Below are 19,828 nucleotides of genomic sequence, written 5' to 3'. Positions count from 1 at the left end.
TAACATGTGCAGAGAGAGTTAGATTTGGGTGGGGGGTGTACTTCAAACTGATATTTATCTTGCAATATAAAAATAAAGCAGCCAGTGTTTACCCTGCACAGAAACAATAAAACTCCCAAATCTAACTCTGCACATGTTACATCAGCCCCACCTGCAGTGCACATGGTTTTGTCCATTAGAGAGTGATTGTGCCTTTCCGAGTGAATCAGAATAACCCACAATGTGTCAGCCAACTAGGAATCGTCCCTGAAGCTTCCTTGCAGCTTCTATTGAATCCACCCCTGCCCATTCCAAAACCTTCCAAATATCTGTCAATTTTAAAATCATGAAGTCATCTACCAGGCTAAGAAATGCCTTAAATCAGGCATGTCCAAACTATGACCCTCCAGCTGTTGTGAACCTACACATCCCAGCATGCCTTGCCATAGTTTTAGCATTCCCTAATAACAAAACTGTGCAAGGCATGATGGGACTTGTAGTTTCACAACATCTGGAGGGCCATAGTTTGGACATGCCTGCTGTAAATGATGTGTGTGCAGGTGCAAAGTGATACAGGTGCACACCAGTAGATGACTTGAAAAAACATTAAAAAGTGGTATTTGCTTTTTGATAGATAGCATGGATGTACAGTACAGCTGTACACACTGTAACATGAGCAGGGCCGGGTTTCAGACAGATCACCAGCCATTGAGTGTATGCTGCGGGGAAGGTCAGACAAGATAAGACTTTTTGCAGGTAATAACCAGGTCTCTAATAGAAGCTATGAAATAAACTTCTATCTCCCAACATAGTACAGACAAGACAGACCCTTCACATGTTCAGTGGAAATTGTGGTGGCCATCTTGGGATAGGGCATGAAGCCCCTCTGAAGACTCTGTAACGTAGCGCATGCCTTTTTAAACAAGAGAAAATATATAAACACAGATGCCAAGAAGATTGGAGAGGCACTCAGTTCCATGTGAACATAACTAAAATATAAACTTTATCACATTTGATTAAGATTAAGGAAACATTTAATAAAATAACCCACTTTTGTAGATTATATCATGTAAAAAATGTGCTTTTAATTGTATTTTTAGTTATAGTTAACTTACAGTAATATTATTCAAATATTGAACATGTTGGGGCTATACAGTATATTTTACTATTATTACAAAATAAACAGTATCCCCTATTTTTATTACTATTGTAAAATAAAGTTCATCCCTATAAATATAGTTTGTTCCATGAGGTTATTGCTCCTTCATTTTGAATTGCTACTAAGGGGGGTAGTCAATGTTTAGGTCAAGCAAGCTCAACCGCCGGGACCCTGTCCCGTTCTTGGTCAGCAGGGCCGGTGCTAGGGTGTCCGGCGCTCTCCTGCAAACCATACATTTTGCGCCCTTTCACATTGCGACTGATTGTATCGACTGATTGTATGTAAATTGGGCATGTTTTGGCATGTTTTAGATCTGATCCGATGCGTGTCCCTGCTGGTCGTTTGGTCGTTTTGCAGATCCTACATGCTGCAGTCAGGATTTGAAAACGACCCCTCCCACTGGGTACAGATCATGATTGGATCGGAATCTGATCAGATGCAGATCGCGAGCTCCAGCAGATCGTGCGACCATCGTATGGTCGTCTCACAATCTGCTCACGATCATGATCGTTCTGGTGTGTACCCTACATAAGCTCCATTATTTTATTGTATTTATTGTATCCATATAATCAATATAATAGAAGATCTTTTAAAAACAATATAAAGGTTAATAATTTTGGATGAAAAATATGAAAAAGAACAATAAGATAAATAAGAAAGTATGGCACATATGCCACACAGTATTCAACCAAACACAACGGGGTTAATTTACTAAGGTGGGAATTCTACTGAAGATAGGATGTTGCTATGGGCAACCGATTAGATTCTATTATCTTCTAGAAGGTGCTAAATCAAGGATAGCCACCTCCGGTCCTTGAGAGCTACCAACAGTTAACATCTTCCAGGTCTCCACACAAAATCACAATAGCATTACTGCCTTACAGTGCTGAGGTCATGGGTTTGATTCCCACCATGGCCCTAACTGTGCAGAGTTTGTATATTCTCCCTGTGCTTCCGTAGTTTTTTCCAGGTACTCCGGTTTCCTCCCACAATCCTAAAATATACTGGTAGGTTATTTGGCTCCTAACAAAATTACCCCTAGAATGTCTGTGTGCACGTGTATATGTGGTAGGGAAATTAGAGTGTAAGCTTCACTGGGGCAGGGACTGAAGTGAATCTTCAACTATTCTCTGTAAAGCGCTGCGGAATATGTGTGCGCTATATAAATAACTGGTAATAAATAATAATAAGTTGCAGTTGTACATTTGTGTATATGAAAAACGTCATCTTTTAAGTACAGATTTAAATCACCCTTCTTAGGGCCAAAAGTGATGAAATGGAGAGTGATAAACAACCAACCAATCAGCTCCTGCCTGACATTTTTCAAACACAGCCTGTGACATGACAGGTAGGAGCTGATTGGCTGGCTGTTTATCACTCTCCATGTTATCACTTTTGAAGCTTAGTGCATATGGCCCTTAGGGGCACATTTATCATTAATGTGCGATGCCGTCGAGGTGACATCACCGGGCATCGCATTGCGGTTCCTCGTAATACCGCCGGGATGTATCATTATGGGGGCGCAGGGACAGGGCTCCGAAAGGAGCCCGTCCCTGCGAAGCCCTGACCCGGAAGCCGGGGGGTCTGCACATGCACGGTTATGCACTGACCCCCGCCGACCCCTGTGACCGCACTGCCCCGCTCGGCAGTGCGATGTGTAGCCATAGGCTACAATGGGCTATCGCCATATCAGAATGGCGATAGCCCAGGGGTGCGAAGCCGGGCTGCCCTATGGGGGATGCGGCTGGCGGCGGTGCAGGGGGGATCGCAGCAGGGATCGGAGATTCCTGCTGCGGTCCCCCTTTGATACATTTGGGGGATACTTAATATTTGCGGTTAACCCCCGAAAACTTGTGTTTTGGGGGATTTAGCCGCAAATATGGTTTGATAAATGGGCCCTTAAGTGAGCTATTAAAAAAAAAAGTTGCTAGGACATAACTGTAAAGATAGATTAAAATAATAAAAGGTTAATTAAAAAACAAATATTTCCCAATTGTGAACATTTCCTAGTCAAATAATACATTGGCACTGTCTCTCTCTCTGGTTCGGTTATGTGTCTGCGTTGTTAGCCTGTTACAGTTAAACAGTTCATGATGGATGGACTGTGCCCATGTGCTAATTACTGTGAAGGCACAGGATGATTGAAGAGATTTGTTAGGTGGCAGACACTCAGTATAATGTGTGAGACATCGTTCTGTTGCCTTTACTTCAGATTCCTGGCCAATTCCTGTTCTTTCCATGCACAAATCACATGGCAGCAGCTGCACCGTGTTATTTTCTCATTAAACACCAGCCATTCCCATGTGGGCTGAGAACAAAGGCTGAGACACAAGGTGCTGTTAGCAGACAAGGGAGGTTCCGACAGCAGGTACTAGATAATAGTTATTTTGTGTGTAACCGTTCTGTGACCTTTTCTGTTCCTGAACCTGTGATCCTATAATAAATATTAGCATTTTTTATCTGATTCAAAAGGTATAAAATCTCGCAATTTTTTTCAGTACTCAGTTAACCTCTTTACTGTTCTTTTAGAGATTGGATGAAAGCTGGAACAGTACAGACTCCGGAACGCCGACCTCTTCCTCTGTGGAGCTCCCCTGCGTATGTCATAAAACAAACGGTGCAGGGAGATTAGATTGGATTAGATTTTGATGGCAGGAAAGAACCACTTGTCTAATCTAGCATGCCCTAAACACAAGTACGTTTACACACAATGGTTAATTTTTAATGGAAGCCAATTAACCTACCGGTATATTTTTGGATTCAATTTGTGGACAGAGCTCCACTGGCTGAGGCCGTGGCAGGGAGCTGGAGTAGTCCACCGTTCTGGAGTTCGTACCTTTCTGGGATTCACCTGGTGTAGGGTACAACATGGGGGAGGGGCTTTAGCACTGTGGATGGCTCTGCTCACTGTATAACGCCACTATTCGGAACACTGTACAATGGACATGTGACACAATGATGCAATTTGACACGCATTTCGTCATTGAAATGTTGTACCACCCACTTCCAAAGAGAATGTGGCAGGCTGACCTACTCTCTCAGTCAGGGCTGCCATCAGGAATTTTGGGGCCTGGGATTAATTTCCAGTACGTGCCCCAGGCCCCCCCTCCTCACTTGACTTAACGTAACCCTGCTCCTGCTCCCCCATCTTCTCCTATGCTAAGCTGCAGCCCGATGGTCCCGGAGCACAGGCTTCTTCAACTCAGGATGCCAGCGGCCAATTTAAATGCAGCACCGGCTGTTGAGCCAATTAGAGCTGGTGTACCGGCAGCCGCTCTGATTGGCTGCCGGTACGCAAGCTCTGACTGGCTCAAAAGCTGGTGCAACATTTTAATTGGCTGCCGGCGTCCTGGGTTGAATAAGCCTGCTCTCCGGGACCTGCTTTGTTCAGCACACTGAGCACAGCACAGTCAGGTTCCCATTGTCAGTAGGGGAGAGATGGAAATAGCCCAGGTTTTCATTAAGAGCAATGTAGTACCTGGATACACAAACCAGTGCTTGGAATATATATATATATATAGTAAATATATTCTTATTGCCCCAATTATAAATCGAATAACATCTTTGCTCTGATAAACTAATGCATTTCTATTGGCTCCCTGATCATTTATTTTGCCCCTGTCATTAATGTTGTCTCGGTGTTGAATACATATTTCTGCTGTTTCAGCTATTCCATAGTGAGGATGGCGGTATGAGAACTAGCGCTGTGACGTAATACGGTACGATGTGCGTGCAACACTTTACAAATCTTTCCCTTTAAATGTCTTATTTGGAAACACTGAAAAAAGCTGTTGGATGGTGAATCGTTGCTGAAGCTTCTGGAAATCCATGATATGTGCCGAGGAGTCCCAGATCTCAGGGGAATATTATGTTTGGCATGGACCGTTCCACAAACACCAGAAACACAACACCTGGTAGATATACTGAGTTTTTCCACAAGGAAATTGTGTTCTTGGGATTCCTTACCAATTTGTAAACTGCTGCACAATGGGCACAGATAGGAAGCGCAGAGCTAAAGGCCCTCATAAATTAGGCCCACTTGTCCTGAGAACAAGTCAGACCTGATTTCTCTGGCGGCTCCCCGGGAGGGCTCACATACGATTTGGCAGTTGATGAGCCATTTTTTATATGTGATAAATCAAATGCGATATAAGGCATGTAACTCCCGGGGAGCTGCAGGTGGAGGGAGCTGAGAGCCAGGACAGGAGGGAGGCAGATGCCGGGCTGCAGAAGAATACAAAAAACCCAACCGAATGAGCAGCCACTGATTGACTGAGAGAGCCAATCAACGGCCGCCTATTCGTTTGTATGTTTTTTGTGTTTTTTTTTGCCTACAAAGAACCCACGATGTGCCGCTGATGGCTGCACATAAGATACCTAAATTGGGTGGACCCAATGACCCATACCCAAACTGAGACATCAGCTGAAATCTACCAGCAACTAGAAAGCAATTCTGCATCTTGTCAGTGCAAATGAATGTAAACTGGTTCAGTACCAAACGATGGCCTATAAAAAAATCTCATTAATAGAGACAGGATTATGTGCAACATAAAAAGCTTGATATATGCATGCAAATATGCACGAAAAATACTTAAAATATGCATGAAAAGTGTTAAAATATGCTACATTAAATAATACATTTTTTTATTTTATTATTTCAAAATCAGCAGACAATTAGTTGCAAATAAACCACAAAAATCGTCCCACAGGATCTGCAAATGTCTAGTGCGCTACACAGGGTTTCTTTCTTCCTGGCTGCTACAGGCATCAACTACATGGACCTTCATCTCCTGCTCCGATGGATCAAATGTCCATATAGCATGTGAGGGCGGCGCACTGGAAGGCTTCCTTCCTGTACCGCTTCCTCTGCTGCAGAAGTCTCTCTCTTGGCGCAAAGGTTCAGGAGCTTAGTGAAGGCATCTGCCCCGACTGACTTTTATTAAAATGGATTTATCACCCTAGAGCAGTGTCAGACGTAGCGTACATCCAAGGTCCCCCACACTGCGCACATATTGGCCCGGCCTGCACACTACCACTACCTGGCCAGCAGCAGGGCAAAGCAGTGCCGTGATTTGTGGGTGGAAAGGGGGTGGGGCCTAAAATATGCACCATCACTAGATTTTAGGTCAAATATAAAAATAACCAGTGAGAATGGGCAAAATATGCAAATTCATATAAGCCTGTCTCTACTCATTAACAAGGTGTCACACAAGAAACCTCTAATGATGGGTAAACGCAAAGAGCTGTTGCTGAATGGTGATGTGTTCAATACTGATTCTACCCCAACTCCAGGAAGACCTGAATCTTATCTGGGGCTACAAGTATGGTTCTACTGCTCTGCAAGGGGAACTGACAACTATGATATTAGTATCATCCGCATTAATAATATATATCAGTGTACTCCCATCCCAACCCCCATTCCATCCTTAATGAGACAAGACACATGTTGATATCATGATGTTTGTTTTATTTTGTCCTTGGCTGCAGGTGTTAGGTTATTGTCACTTCTATAGTATCATCAGTGTGTTCAGCATTCCAGGGTATAACTATCAAAATGTCCCAAATAATCCCATTAACCTCTGATCACATAAGCAAACCTGCATCTTACATCTACTCTGTAATCAGAGGACTGTCACTTACAGTAAGGCTTTTGGAGACAGATGCGTAACCTCGGCACATCTTTCTGGAGACTTGTACCTTTCCGTGGCACATCCACTTGTCACCTCAGAAGCTAACATAGGAAAAACGGGTTGTATCAATTTCTATTTTTTGGTGAAAATATCTCCGTTGCCAATGCTTACCACATCACTCTTCTGCTTGTGCCAGTGGGGATAGCACTGTACTGTATAAGGACTTTCCGTGACTTGTCTTTGTGCACATATTGGATACGTGTACACACTTGTTCTATCTACTGTAAGTGTTTGATTGTAGAGTAAACCATTATAAATGTCTACAACTTCTATTGTGCTTTAAAGTGAAAAAATGGTCCCATGTCACCAATAGTATCAGATACTAATTTTTGTAACGACAAAGTGCAACTTGTAAGACTGTATTCTATCCTAAACAGTAAAGAGTGATGTGCTTTTATTAATGGATTTCTATAACAAGACACTATGGAATGGCCTACTCTTGATTTCTAGACTAGAGCATCATGCAACTGGCACACCGGAATGGACAACATTCAGTCATTTCATACTGTTGTTGTATGGTGTAAGATGTACAGGGTTCTCAGCTATCCTGCTAGAGACCAAAGTCAGCTCTCAAGGCACGCTAATATCCCTTTCACAGCGACCCGGCATTTGCGAGGTGAAGCTTCCAACAGCAATCCTGGGACGCTGACATCATAGGGGGGGGGGGTGCAACATCGGAGGGTGGGGTAAGAGGCAGAGCTTGGAGCTGATGCTGCCTCCTCCCTATAGTGTGTACGGATTAACTCTTTTTTTAAACCAGGTCGGATTGCCAGGTTGCTGGACCTGGGATTTTTCAAAAGGCCCTTTCACACTAAACAGTGACCCAGGACGACCTGGCAACAACCTGGTTCAGACCAGGGTTATTTATGCAATGTGAAAAAGGTATAATAGGCCAGGTTTTAAGGCTATCCATTCTTAAGTGCAGGTGATTTAGGGGTAACTGTATGAATGTTGCCCATACACCCCAGCAGGGACAGTGCTGTTCCTTGGCTGAGGTGTCTTCCAGCTCTGGGATACACCTCTCCAGATTTCAGAGATCTCTCAATTACACAATGAGCGGACTGGAGGAGAGACTGTCACTCAGCACTAGACTGATGCGGTGTGTGGGGTCTGGCAGCGATTGCCGGAGGGGGGAGTTTTCACTATAAGACTTGTGCATCTGAAAAGTTAATACATCTCAGCACTTCGGCGTCCTACTTCACCTCCGTAAAGGAGCAAAACAGGATACATTATATCCAGGTGTGCAATGCCAGTGGGATGCATTTACTCCCATGTACTAAGCCATGGAGATAGAGTGGATGGGATAAAGTAACAGCGAATAAGCTCCTAACTGTCAAGTTACAGTCTGTGTTTGAAAAATGACAATTAGTGGATTTTTTTTGCTACTTTAATTCCTTCCAGTTTATCTCCATCCAAGGCTTAGTCAATACAGTAGACCCCCTTAATTAGTACGTCCATGCTTAGAAATAGGTAGTTATTGTGGTCAGGGGCAATAAAACTGGTGGTGCTGCCCAGGGCACAGTACTAAAGGCGTACCACAGCTACCTGTTACTTGACAAGAGGTACCTGCCACTAGTCCCTGAAGAAGTTCCTGGCTCACTACAGTAAATACAACTGCGGGAGATTCCAGAGAGAACTCCGGCAGGGGGATGTTTGGTTGGGAAGCAAATATGGAAATGCCAAAGGTAGCCAATAGGTAGCACTGAGTGGGCATCACAGGTGTGCCATTGCTTGTGAATACATTTCCCTAGAAATTTCTTGTGACCATTTATGAAACTAGCATGTATGGCGTAATTCTAAGAGTGAATGGATTGATGGCAAAGTGAAACTTCTAATTCATTTGTAAGGTACTAATTGTTTAAGGTTTACTGCTGGCTCCATCGTTCTGGTTTGTCTTATCTATGATTTTGGTTGATACAACGGTTTCTTCAATGATTTCCTCATAGGTCTCTGCTTTGTGGGCAGCTGCCTTATGAGTTACTTTGGTGCCTGCATCCGCTTCATCTCTCTTCATGGAGGTGGCTGCTGGTGTTATCTTGGAGGAAGAACTATGGATGCGAGACTGATAGGAATAACTCGGGTTCGGAGGCATAATGCTTATTCCAGTGGTGCTAAACCTGGTCTCCTCACCCTCCAGCAGTTTCCTGGGGAAAATTGAAAACAAATATTGTGTAAATGAAAAATAATAATAATAACGATATATATATATATATATATATATATATATATATATATAAAATACACTTTGCCCCCCCCCCCCCATAACCATATAATATACAATACATTTTGCACATCTATGTACAGTATATTAATATTATAGTATATTAACAAATAGTATGTCATATTAATTAATTATATTTATTGTAGTATATTAATTCATTATTGTATATTAATTAATAGTATAGTATATTAATAGCGTAAAGTCGATTTTTATGAGTGACTTATTTCTATGATACATTAAATTAAGGGCGAGATGTACTAATCCATAAAATGGAAAGTGATAAACCACCAACCAATCAGCTCCTACCAGTCATTCTTCAAACACAGCCTGTAACCTGGCAGTTAAGAGGCGATTGGCTGGTGGTTATCACTCTACATGTTATCACTTTTAAAGCTTAGTACATCTGGCCCTAAAGCTTTTGGTGCGTAGATGTGCAGAATTAAAATATGCATCAGTTGTTTCATTTTGAAGTAATGTGGCAAAACGTCCATCAGCCAATCACAATGCATCACAATTTAGCTCTTTGCAAAAAGTCTGCCTGTGCACCTGCCGGGTGACCTAGATCATGTGACCTGCTGGGTGGTCTGGTACCTCTTACAGTTCTGTGCAGCCACCCACTCAAAGATACTACAGGTATCAACTCCTAAGGGGATGAGAAGGGGTCAAATGATCCACCCAGCAAACCTTTACCTAGTTGAAACCAGGTACATCAGCTAGTATAATTTACTGTTTGATAAACCTTATACTCTTTCATCTACGGTGATTAAAAATGATGACTGGATCAGTGTATTAGCAACACTTACCGGTATGCCGCAATCTCGATGTCCAGTGCCATCTTGACATTGAGCAGATCCTGATACTCTCGCAGGTGGCGGGCCATCTCACCCTTTGTGTTCCTCAGCTCATTGTCCAGCTGGCTGATAGTATCCTGTAATATGCAAGGAAGACTTATTATATCTGCTGTGCAACACTAAAAGTATGAATATCATTGTTGCTTGGTTGCAAGCATACTATGTAGGACATGTATCGAGTCTCCGAGAGAAAAAGTTGTGTCCCAAAGCAGCCAATCAGCTGCGATCAGTCATTTCAAACAGTGTGCTAGATAAATGACAGTTATGCTGTGTACAAACGGTGCGACTATATACTCCAAATTGAATTGAAAATGACCCTGAATCGCACTCGATGCAGATTCAATCCCGATGCCTGGTCCTGCGGCATCGGGATCAAAAGCAGAAATAGATTTGGCAGGCAAGTCTATTTCTGCTTGAATCTACTAGATGGAAAGCAGTGCCATGCTGCTCAATGCAGCATTCCCCCTCCTCCCCCCCACACGCAGTTCTCCCTCCCTCCTGGCCGATGGCAGCAACCTTCCGGTTCCCAGTGGCCATCCATGCCTGATTCAGAATTGCACCCTAGTCAGCCGTGTGGCCACGCTGTGTGCTTGGAGACTTAAGATGATCTTTGCCTGTATTTAGAGATCTTTGCATTTATGCAGGGCACTGCCCCTATACACTCATGTGTGACAGCCACTATCTTTCAGCATCTGCACAAACCTTTGCTCACTTCTGTATAGCCTACAATTCTGCTAGTAGCTCAAAGTTGTGCTAGGATTGGACATGTCCTCCATAACCTATCTATAGGAGTGAATAGGTCACTAATCCCGACAAGATTATCCAACCTGTCTCCTGAAATACTTTGTGCTCCTGTACATATTCTGATGACCTGAGGACTGTAAATTGTTATGTACCCATTACTTTAGAACTGAGAATATCCGGGACAAGCTGGAGATTACATACAATAAAATGCTGAGGCTCTAGTGAAATGAGAAGGCAGAAAACACCCTATTCCGAATTGTGGAGCTTTAATAAGAACAAAACAGTTTGATATAAAACGCAGAGACAAGGAATATGTATAGTGTGAAAACATCCCTATTTGTCCACAGTGCCTTACATTTAGGGCCTGTACACTGATATTTCTGGGCCCCCCCCCCACATAATCCCAAATCCACAAAACCCTCTTCTGCATGAGCCTCATTTAACCTTTCGCTGCTCCACATCCTGCATTCAGGTGCGGACTTCTCTCATTCTCAGTCCTGCTGGCTTGGCTCCTGGCTGCTGCTTCCTGCTGGCTCCCGGCTGCTGCTGGCCTGTCACTTTCACAAAAGAACGCTGAGCACTACGAGCAGGCAGGGCAGGTCATACGCAGAGCACGGAACAGATGACCCGCGCATGCACAGTAAAAGTACAGGAACCAGAGACTGAGGCCACAGCGCCAGCAGCGGGTACGGCTGTGGCCTGCGACCCCAGGCCGTGAGCACACAAAGAGTAGACAGCTCTGAGCACTGAGTGGCAGGGCAAACACACAATAGATGGCACACAGTGAGTCAGACAGACTCAGCCACACACAGATGGTGCACAGTAGAGGGGCTGGGCCTCGAGGGTCACTGACAGGCCAGCTAGTACAGGTGGTGGCCGTGCCGGGGGATGGAAGCTCTGGGGCCCTTCAGATTGCTGGGTCCCATCACACTTGTCCCCCTTGGACCCCCCTTGTCGCCGGCCCTGCTTACATTTGAGTATCCCCTCATTGCAATTTACAATGTTTTTAACATATTTATTTTTTCTTTTCTTTTTTTGTCTTTGTCAGAAATAACCAATTTGGAAAAAGTTGAACTTTCCCTTAAATATCTCACAGCAGGAGGGGACCATCCTTATCGCTTTTATTATATTGACTGATGTGCACATATCAATATGGCTTTGTAAGGAAAGGCAGGATCTTGCTATGTTACATAATTCAAAGTTTCCACAGGCACCCAGCAAGACAAGCCGGTATGTCACGCTCTTAATATTTAGCATTGACACAAAGATTGTTACGACTACACCAGAGGTAGACAACAGGTGGAACTCTAGCTGCAGTGTAACTACAGATCCCAGCAATCTGTGCCAAAGGTCTAGCATTCCCTAACAGCAAAACTGTTGCACAGCATGCTGGGAATTGTAGTCTTACTTGTTGCACACCCATCTGCGAACCACAAATAGAGAAGGTTTTATTACTTGCAGCCCATAGGGAATAATTAAAGCAGTCTCTTACAAGTCCATTGTTTCTCTATGATGTTATATATTTACAGGAAATTCTAGCGTCACAGCACAAATGTGGCAATAAACAGGTCAACGGTACATAATCCTGTTTGATATAAAAAAAAAAAAAAGCTAACACTGGTTTTCACCCCTATGGGAGAAATTTACTAAAATGGGAGTTCTATTTTACATGGGATGTTGCTATGGGAAACCAATCAGAATCTACTTAATTTGGCACCTAGAAGGCGCTCACTTGAGCAATTCAACTCTTGCACCATTCATGTGCATATAGCCGCCGCTGGTGACATTACTGTTATGTTGTTCTGTCGTTTTGTTGGGCTGGTAACTAGTACATACATATACTAAAGCATGTCCTAAACAAATGCTGTAGATCACATTCCCTGATGTGGAATAGCTAAAAGTGGAAGAACAACTATGTTTTTACTAGGGCTAGTAGCCTAAAGAGTTTGGTATATCCAGTGCCTAGAGGTGCCAATCTCATGGTCAACCAGGAGACTACAGCACATGATTGGATAATAGCATGCGGTCTTATGCTGGGTACACACCAAGACGACAAGGCTCCGATCCCATCAATCTAGATCCAATTCCGACCGATTGGATGTAGATTGTGTGGTGATTGGGCCCTTTTCTGTCCTGGTGTGGACCGATGCGCGGTCCCGCGGGTCGGTTGTTATTCAGATCCTACCTGCAACAGGTAGGATCTGGAAACGACCATACCTCCCGGGTGTGGGTCGCCATCGGATCGGACCCGCTCACGGTGCACATCGTGAGCGGGTTGTTCCCCCCGCGTCATCGTGAGCGGGTCGGAAGAAACACTGATGACCCGCTCAGGATGTGCATCGTGAGCGGGTCGTCCTGGTGTGTGCCCCGCATTAAATTGTATATCAAGGAGGACCAAACCGCTTTCCAGACCACCAAGCTGGTGCAAAGGTGAAGTCATTGCCAACTGTCACATTTTTAAATATGAGATGTATTCATTCCTAAAGGTGCCCATACACATTGCAATTATTGTATACAATATTGTATACAAAATCGCATCTCATCACATCTCGGTTTTGCGATGAGATGAGATCTAGTACAAAAATTATGTGCTGCACATACTTTCTGTACTAGATCTCATCTCATCGCAAAACTGAGATGCGATGAGATGCGATATTGTATACAATATTGTATACAATAATTGTAATGCTGCCCATACACTTGTGAGATATTGCATGCAATCATTCGATTTCGACCACATCTGGCCGACAAATCTAGTGATTGTATGCATTTTCAAGGGGACATTCGACGCAATGCGCGGGCACACTGGTCGAATGTGTTTTTAACCACATGTGATGCTCAAATGCAATCCGCAGGTGGGGGGTGGAGGAAACGCTTTTCATTGACGTGGGGATGGGGAGAGGGGGCCGGAAGGACCAATAACGGCATGGGAGACAGCTGCGTCGGTAGAATTGTTTAAACACTAAAAAGCCTTCTGATTGGCTGAGATAGCTCAGCCAATCAGAGGGCTGCCCAGTGTTTTAAACAATTCTGCCACCACCGCTGACTGACCCCCGCTGCCTGTTAGCACTAGCGCTTCTTGTGCTACATAACGCCGCCCTCTTCCAGCACCCGATGTGCCATCTCAAGATGGCATGCGACATCGGGTGCTGCAAAGGGGGCACTTTAGCACCACAAGATGCGATCGGGTTCGATGGACATCGCACTGCGATGTGGCATCGAATCCGACCGCACAAGTGTATGGGCAGCATTAAGTGTATGGGCACCTTAACCAACATATGCTACAGATCCACAGGTGGTTTGGAAAACATAGACTGTTGGTAGACATTAAGGACTGGTTTGGGTACCCCTGGTATATATAATATATTCCTCCTGATGGCATGCAATAAACCAAACAACTTTTTAAGTGTAGTGTTGTTTGATTCAATTCAAATCTTTACTCTTCATGGTAAATGTGATTAGACTAGACAACAATGTATTTCCAGTGCTTTCATTAATCAAGTATCCGTTTATATGTAGGAGTCTAGATTCATATTCCAAAGTGTCATTGGGTGACATTTTGTCTTTGTTTAAGGAGGAGGTTGCCTGGGAAATGTAACAAGCTCAGTCCCTGTGGATTTCTGTTGCTGGAATAACACTGCCCACACCCTGGCATCTGTACCTGCACCTACGATCACTTCTTCATACTGTGTACCAATGACTCCGCAAATCATATACACATGCATAGCACTGACTTGAATTAGGGATCGCTACATTTCTCTCTATCCCTGTAAGCTGATGAAGGAACAAGGTGCCACTCCCTATCTAAAGATGGCGAATGAAGTTGGAAGAAGTGAATAAAACATTCATACAAGTCAGGATTCCAATTGAGATTTTTTTCTCCACCTCACAAATAGAATAGTTAGCATTAAAACTGAATTATAATGACAAGTTCAGAAGCAAATGATGCAATTTTCTCTTATATAGTATTAACCAATATTTTTTTTATTTCCTTTTATTTCATAAATTGTATTTTTATTTATAATTTCACATATAGGCATCATACATATATATGTTTCATTTTAATACACATGTTGTCATTTTCTTTAACTTGTTAAACATGTACCAAAGATGATAGATAGATAGATAGATAGATAGATAGATAGATAGATAGATAGATAGATAGATAGGACATATGAGATAATTGGATGGACAGACATCCAGTATATAATATAGAGAGATATACATAGTTAGATTAACACACACACACACACACACACACATATATATATATATATACAGTATATGGTTGATTGGATAGACAGACAGACATATGATATACAGATAGATGATTTACTTATATGAAATAGATAGATAGATAATGATAGACATATATGGGATAACAGAGAAAGATAGACATATTTACGATGGATACATGAGAGATAGACACACACATATATATATATATATATATATATATATGTGAGAAAGATAAACATGTGACGTATAGCTATATATAGATAATTAGACACGACAGATAGTTAATGATAGATAATTTGACAGACATAAATGATTATTTGTTAGATAAGATTTACATGAATGAGATGATAGACCAACAGACAGTCAGACATATATATATATATATATATATAATATCTATATATATATATATATATATATATATATATATATATATATATATAGATATATATTCAGCATTCTTTCCACAACAATGAAAGGTATAGTACCTGAGAGCTGCCACTGTAGGACTTGCATATAATAAAACTGGCAACATATACAGTATGTATCTTACCTCCCACTAGAAACCTTGTATGTGCTTTAAATATTATTAGGTATAAGCTACAGTATGTGTACCACAAGGCTTGTGTAGCACTATGCAAAGGGGACAGAACATACTGTAGAAATAACATATGCACCTTAGTCACAGACCAAATGATATTTGCCCATTCCAATATAGGATATATGGATACATACAGTATGTGTGCTGTAAGGCATTTTATTAGGGGGTGAGTGAAATCCATACAGCTAGAACTAAACACTGGCTGTTAATAGGTCATGATTAAATCACACGAAAGTAATTAGTCCCCCCTGCTCTTTCTAGTCTGTCTTTTTGATAAGTCCCCTGATACTTCTGCGAAGTCTTTGTTAGACTCTGGTGACTGCCACTCCCTATCCCCCCCCCCCCCCCCCCCCCTCCTCCTCCTGGAGACGATTTTAGTGTGCACTACCTTTATATATGTTACATAATGTAACTCAGTCACGCTGTATTGCTTTCATTGTCCATAATTGCAACCACAATGCAGCCAATCATGTATTGATCCTGCAAGTATGTGTCAATATTTTAAAGAGAATAACAGCTAAAAAAAAAAAAAATGTTCACTATATACGGATTAAAAGACAAGTAAATCCCAAGGCTTACCCAAAGACATTAGTGATTGAATGCACTGTCCTACAAAGCTGGATAAACTATTAATATTAAATAAAAATAATAGAATATATGTGTAATTCTACCTGGCTGGGGATAGTTATCATACAGGATACTACCTCCTTATACTTACTATGTAGTGTGCATCATCGCTAGCTGCTGTTCTACAGAGGGCTGTTCAGCACCATGGAGAGAGACCGGAGTCACAATGCTGGCAGACAGCTCACAGATGTACCGGAACACTAACACCCTAAATATTGCCATATCTCTATGTCTATAATAGCTATAAGACTAATAACTACTGATACTGTCTGGTTATCATGTTCCAGTGCGAGATTTACCTGCAAACCGGCGATTTCTTCCATGTGCCTCTCCTCCATCTCCTGGATCTGCCTTTCCATGGACTCATTAGTACCACGCAGGCTTTCTATCTCGATAGTTTTGGACTGGAGCTGCCTCCTGTAGTCGTTGATCTCCTCCCTGCTGGCCCTGATCACCTCGGAGCTGCGAGATGCCTGCTGACTCAGGTTCTCATACTTGGACTTGTACCACTCGTCTGCAGACTGCAGGTTCTTGGCAGCAAGGGTCTCGTACTGCGAGCGGATCTCCTTCAGTGCTGAGGTCAGGTCAGGCTTGGACATCTCCATCTCCACCGAGACCTGGGAGGCTTGGATCATGGCCATCAGCTCGGTCACTTCTTCTTCGTGGACCTTCCTCAGGAAGGAGATCTCATCCAAGAGAGATTCCACCTTCTTCTCCAGGTCCAGGCGAGCCAAAGTGGCATCATCTACATCTCTCTTGTGAGCCTTCAAAGCAAACTCCGTTTCCTCCCTCATCCTGATCTCATCCTCATATTTAGCCTTCAGCTTCTGGAGATCATCTTCTAGGCTGTCCCTCTCCAGGATGAGCTGGGACTTCTCTGCATTTATATCCTCCAGCTGAGCACGAAGTTCTTTCATCTCATGCTGGTAGAGCTCCCCCAGCCTGGATGGCTCAGACTGCCTTTGCCTCAAGGCTAGGAGCTCCGTCTCCAAAACCTTGTTCTGCTGCTCCAGGTTTCGGACCTTGTCAATGAACATTGCAAAGCGGTCATTGAGACCTTGCAGTTGTTCCTTCTCATTAGTGCGGATGATTTTGAATTCATTGTTCACTACTGATGTTTGGGTCAGGTCTAAGTTTTCTCCAGACAAGTAGCCACCTGGCCGGACAGATCTCCTGTAAGAGGGCCCAGAGGAGACATTGCTTCTGGACTGAGGCTGGGACCTAAAGCCACCAGATATTGTTGTCCTGGATGAAGAACTGCCCACTCCAAGGCGGTTGGATGACCTGGGAGAGTCTCCAAAGATCTTCCTGTATGAAGAGGAAAGGTAATGATCTGAACCAAAACTCATCTTGGAGAAAGGATAAGGGAGGGGCACCTGCGCCCTGGCTTTTATACTGAGAGGCACGATCAATAGCTGGGGGGAAACGCATTTACACTGGTGACCACAGAATGGGATTTAACCTCCTCCACGCTGGATTCAGTAATTGTTCTTTAGGCAGGAGTTGCTTTTCCTTTGCTGGAGCTATTACTTGTGCAGTTGACTGTAGTGTTAACAATTACAACTGCACAGATGGAACTGTCCATTTTGCCGCAGTGCTGATGTCAGAGATACTGCTTAATTCCCAAGGCTGCCCCAGTGCCTTAACACCGGGGCTCTCCACCTGCCTCTTCCGCCCCTGCTACTGGTTTCTGTACATCAACGGGGTTTGGAGAATCCAGCAAAGACAGAGTACTTCTGTAGCGAAGTGCGTGACAGAGGATAATCATGGAGCACACAGTTACATAAGCAGCACTCCGATCTTTAATTCCATAATTCTTTTAAAGCTCTGGCAGAAATTCGCTTGTAATGTTCCATATAGTGATCCATCCAGATGGGAGGTTAGGGATGTCCTCGGCTAATGTGACAGATACATATTAAGCTCACTCTCTGCATCTACATACATAGCTTTCTGTCTATAATTCCTTTTCTTTACAAACTACTGTATGTATTTGCAAATGAACAAAAAAATCTAAATTCATGCAAACTAGCAAACCAGAGTCTTAACAGTTGCAAAATAAACTAAACAGTCTATAAAGTATCTGTCGGGTTGGCGTTTTTATGATACTGTATAACACATACACACACACTCTATGTATACAGTATCTATCTATCTATTTATTTATCTATCTGCACATATAGATTTTTTTTGGTACTTGTTTCCTAGCACGGCGACCATCGCATACCGTACTTAGTGGTGTGCGATGCGATATTCCCGTTAAATTAACAGGAGTGCTTGTACAATTAAATATCGCATAGCATTGCATGCCAGCAAATGGCATGCGATGCAATGCAATTTTTAATTGTACAAGCACCCTGATGGGTGCTTACAATGTTAAATGCACCCCCATTGTCAACGCCACCCCCACTATCAACGCCAAACCGAAGTGCGCCAAGCGCAGCGAGCCCACGAGGGGCGGCTGTACGCGAGGGGCGGCGGTAGGCGTCCTGCGACCTTTTCATATCCCCACTATCCACGTCTGCGTGGAGTTGATTTTATATAGTGTGGCGAGCGCAGTGAGCCACCCAGCCCGAAGCATGGCGAGCGCACGCGCAATACGAGCCCGAATCGTGGCAAGGGAAGATGGAATACATGTAAAGTAATCCGTATCCGCTCGCCACGCTTCGGGCTCGGTGGCTCGCTGCGCTCGCCACACTATCTAAAATCAACTCCACGCCGACGTGGATAGTGGTGGTATGAAAAGGTCGGAGGACGCTTACCGCCGCCCCTCGCGGGCTCGCTGTGCTCGCCACGCTTTGGGTTGGTGTTGATAGTGGGGGTGGCGTTGACATTGGGGGTACAATTAACATTGTAAGCACCCAGGGTGCTTGTACAATAAAAAAACGTATTGCATCGTATCGCATCGCATGCATCGCATGCCGCTATATTGCATGCGATGCGATTGTATAAGATGTACTACAATCAAAATCGGGGGCACCATGCTAGGCAATTGGTTGGAATTCACACATTATTATTTTTTATGCAATTGTATTATGTGCACTATGATGCCTTTATTACCCTAGCTGCCTCATGTATGATATGTCCTCAGAGTTACAAGGATCAAATGAATAGGCAGGTGTCACTCAGAGACTTGTAGTGGAAAATTTTTTCCACTACAAGTCTCTGAGTGACGCCTGCCTTTTCCACTACACCCAGTGACGGATGATCAGGAGGGCACCAGAGCAAGGGACTCCACGGTGAGAGTCTGGAGTGCCGGGATCTGGACATTGCATATATATATATATATATATATATATATATATATATATATATATATATATATATATATATATATATATATATATATATATATATAAGGTGGTCACTACTTAGTGGCCAATATGGGTCTGTTCCGAAAAACACACATAAAGTGACAGTAAGGTCTATTTATTAAAAGCCCATAAAAGTTTGGTAGTTACACAGATTTTCAGAAAAAGATTCTTTATATTCAGTAGAATAGAAATGCAGTTGTACAAGTACCCAACGCGTTTCATCTCACTGAGACTTCATCAGGGGTTAAACTGTAATTGTAACTTGATTTTATATGAAGCATTACCACATATTATCATATAAGTGGTCTTGATGTGAGCCACATGGTAAATCAGTAATTCAGAAATAATAGTCCCTCCTATAGATGATTCTAATGCATATGAAAAATTAGAGCATTTATACACTATA

At 43.1% G+C, this 19,828-nt stretch overlaps 1 protein-coding gene across 1 annotated transcript; it reads right to left on the bottom strand.

Moving 5' to 3' along the window:
• Positions 1–6,584: 6,584 nt before the first annotated feature.
• Positions 6,585–17,652, bottom strand: INA (internexin neuronal intermediate filament protein alpha). Its single transcript, XM_083149260.1, has 3 exons — positions 16,411–17,652; positions 9,853–9,977; positions 6,585–8,972 (listed from the first exon to the last, which is right to left on the bottom strand). Exons 1-3 carry the CDS (start codon positions 17,458–17,460, stop codon positions 8,687–8,689), a joined length of 1,461 nt encoding a protein of 486 aa, XP_083005386.1. The 5' UTR covers positions 17,461–17,652; the 3' UTR covers positions 6,585–8,686.
• Between the last annotated feature and the right edge of the window lie 2,176 nt (positions 17,653–19,828).

Source organism: Crinia signifera, chromosome 6 (assembly GCF_055691185.1).
Source record: "Crinia signifera chromosome 6, ASM5569118v1, whole genome shotgun sequence".
NCBI lineage: Eukaryota > Metazoa > Chordata > Amphibia > Anura > Myobatrachidae > Crinia > Crinia signifera.
The sequence above is the reverse complement of the archived record's forward strand: the minus strand, read 5'-3'. Positions and strand labels throughout refer to the sequence as shown.

Coding starts and splice junctions, on each gene's coding strand:
- INA (XM_083149260.1), bottom strand. CDS start 17,460: ATGAGTTTTGGTTCAGATCATTACCTTTCCTCTTCATACAGGAAGATC. Junction 9,978..16,410: donor AAGAAATCGCCGGTTTGCAG/GTAAATCTCGCA, acceptor TGCATATTACAG/GATACTATCAGCCAGCTGGA. Junction 8,973..9,852: donor ATCGAGATTGCGGCATACCG/GTAAGTGTTGCT, acceptor AATTTTCCCCAG/GAAACTGCTGGAGGGTGAGG.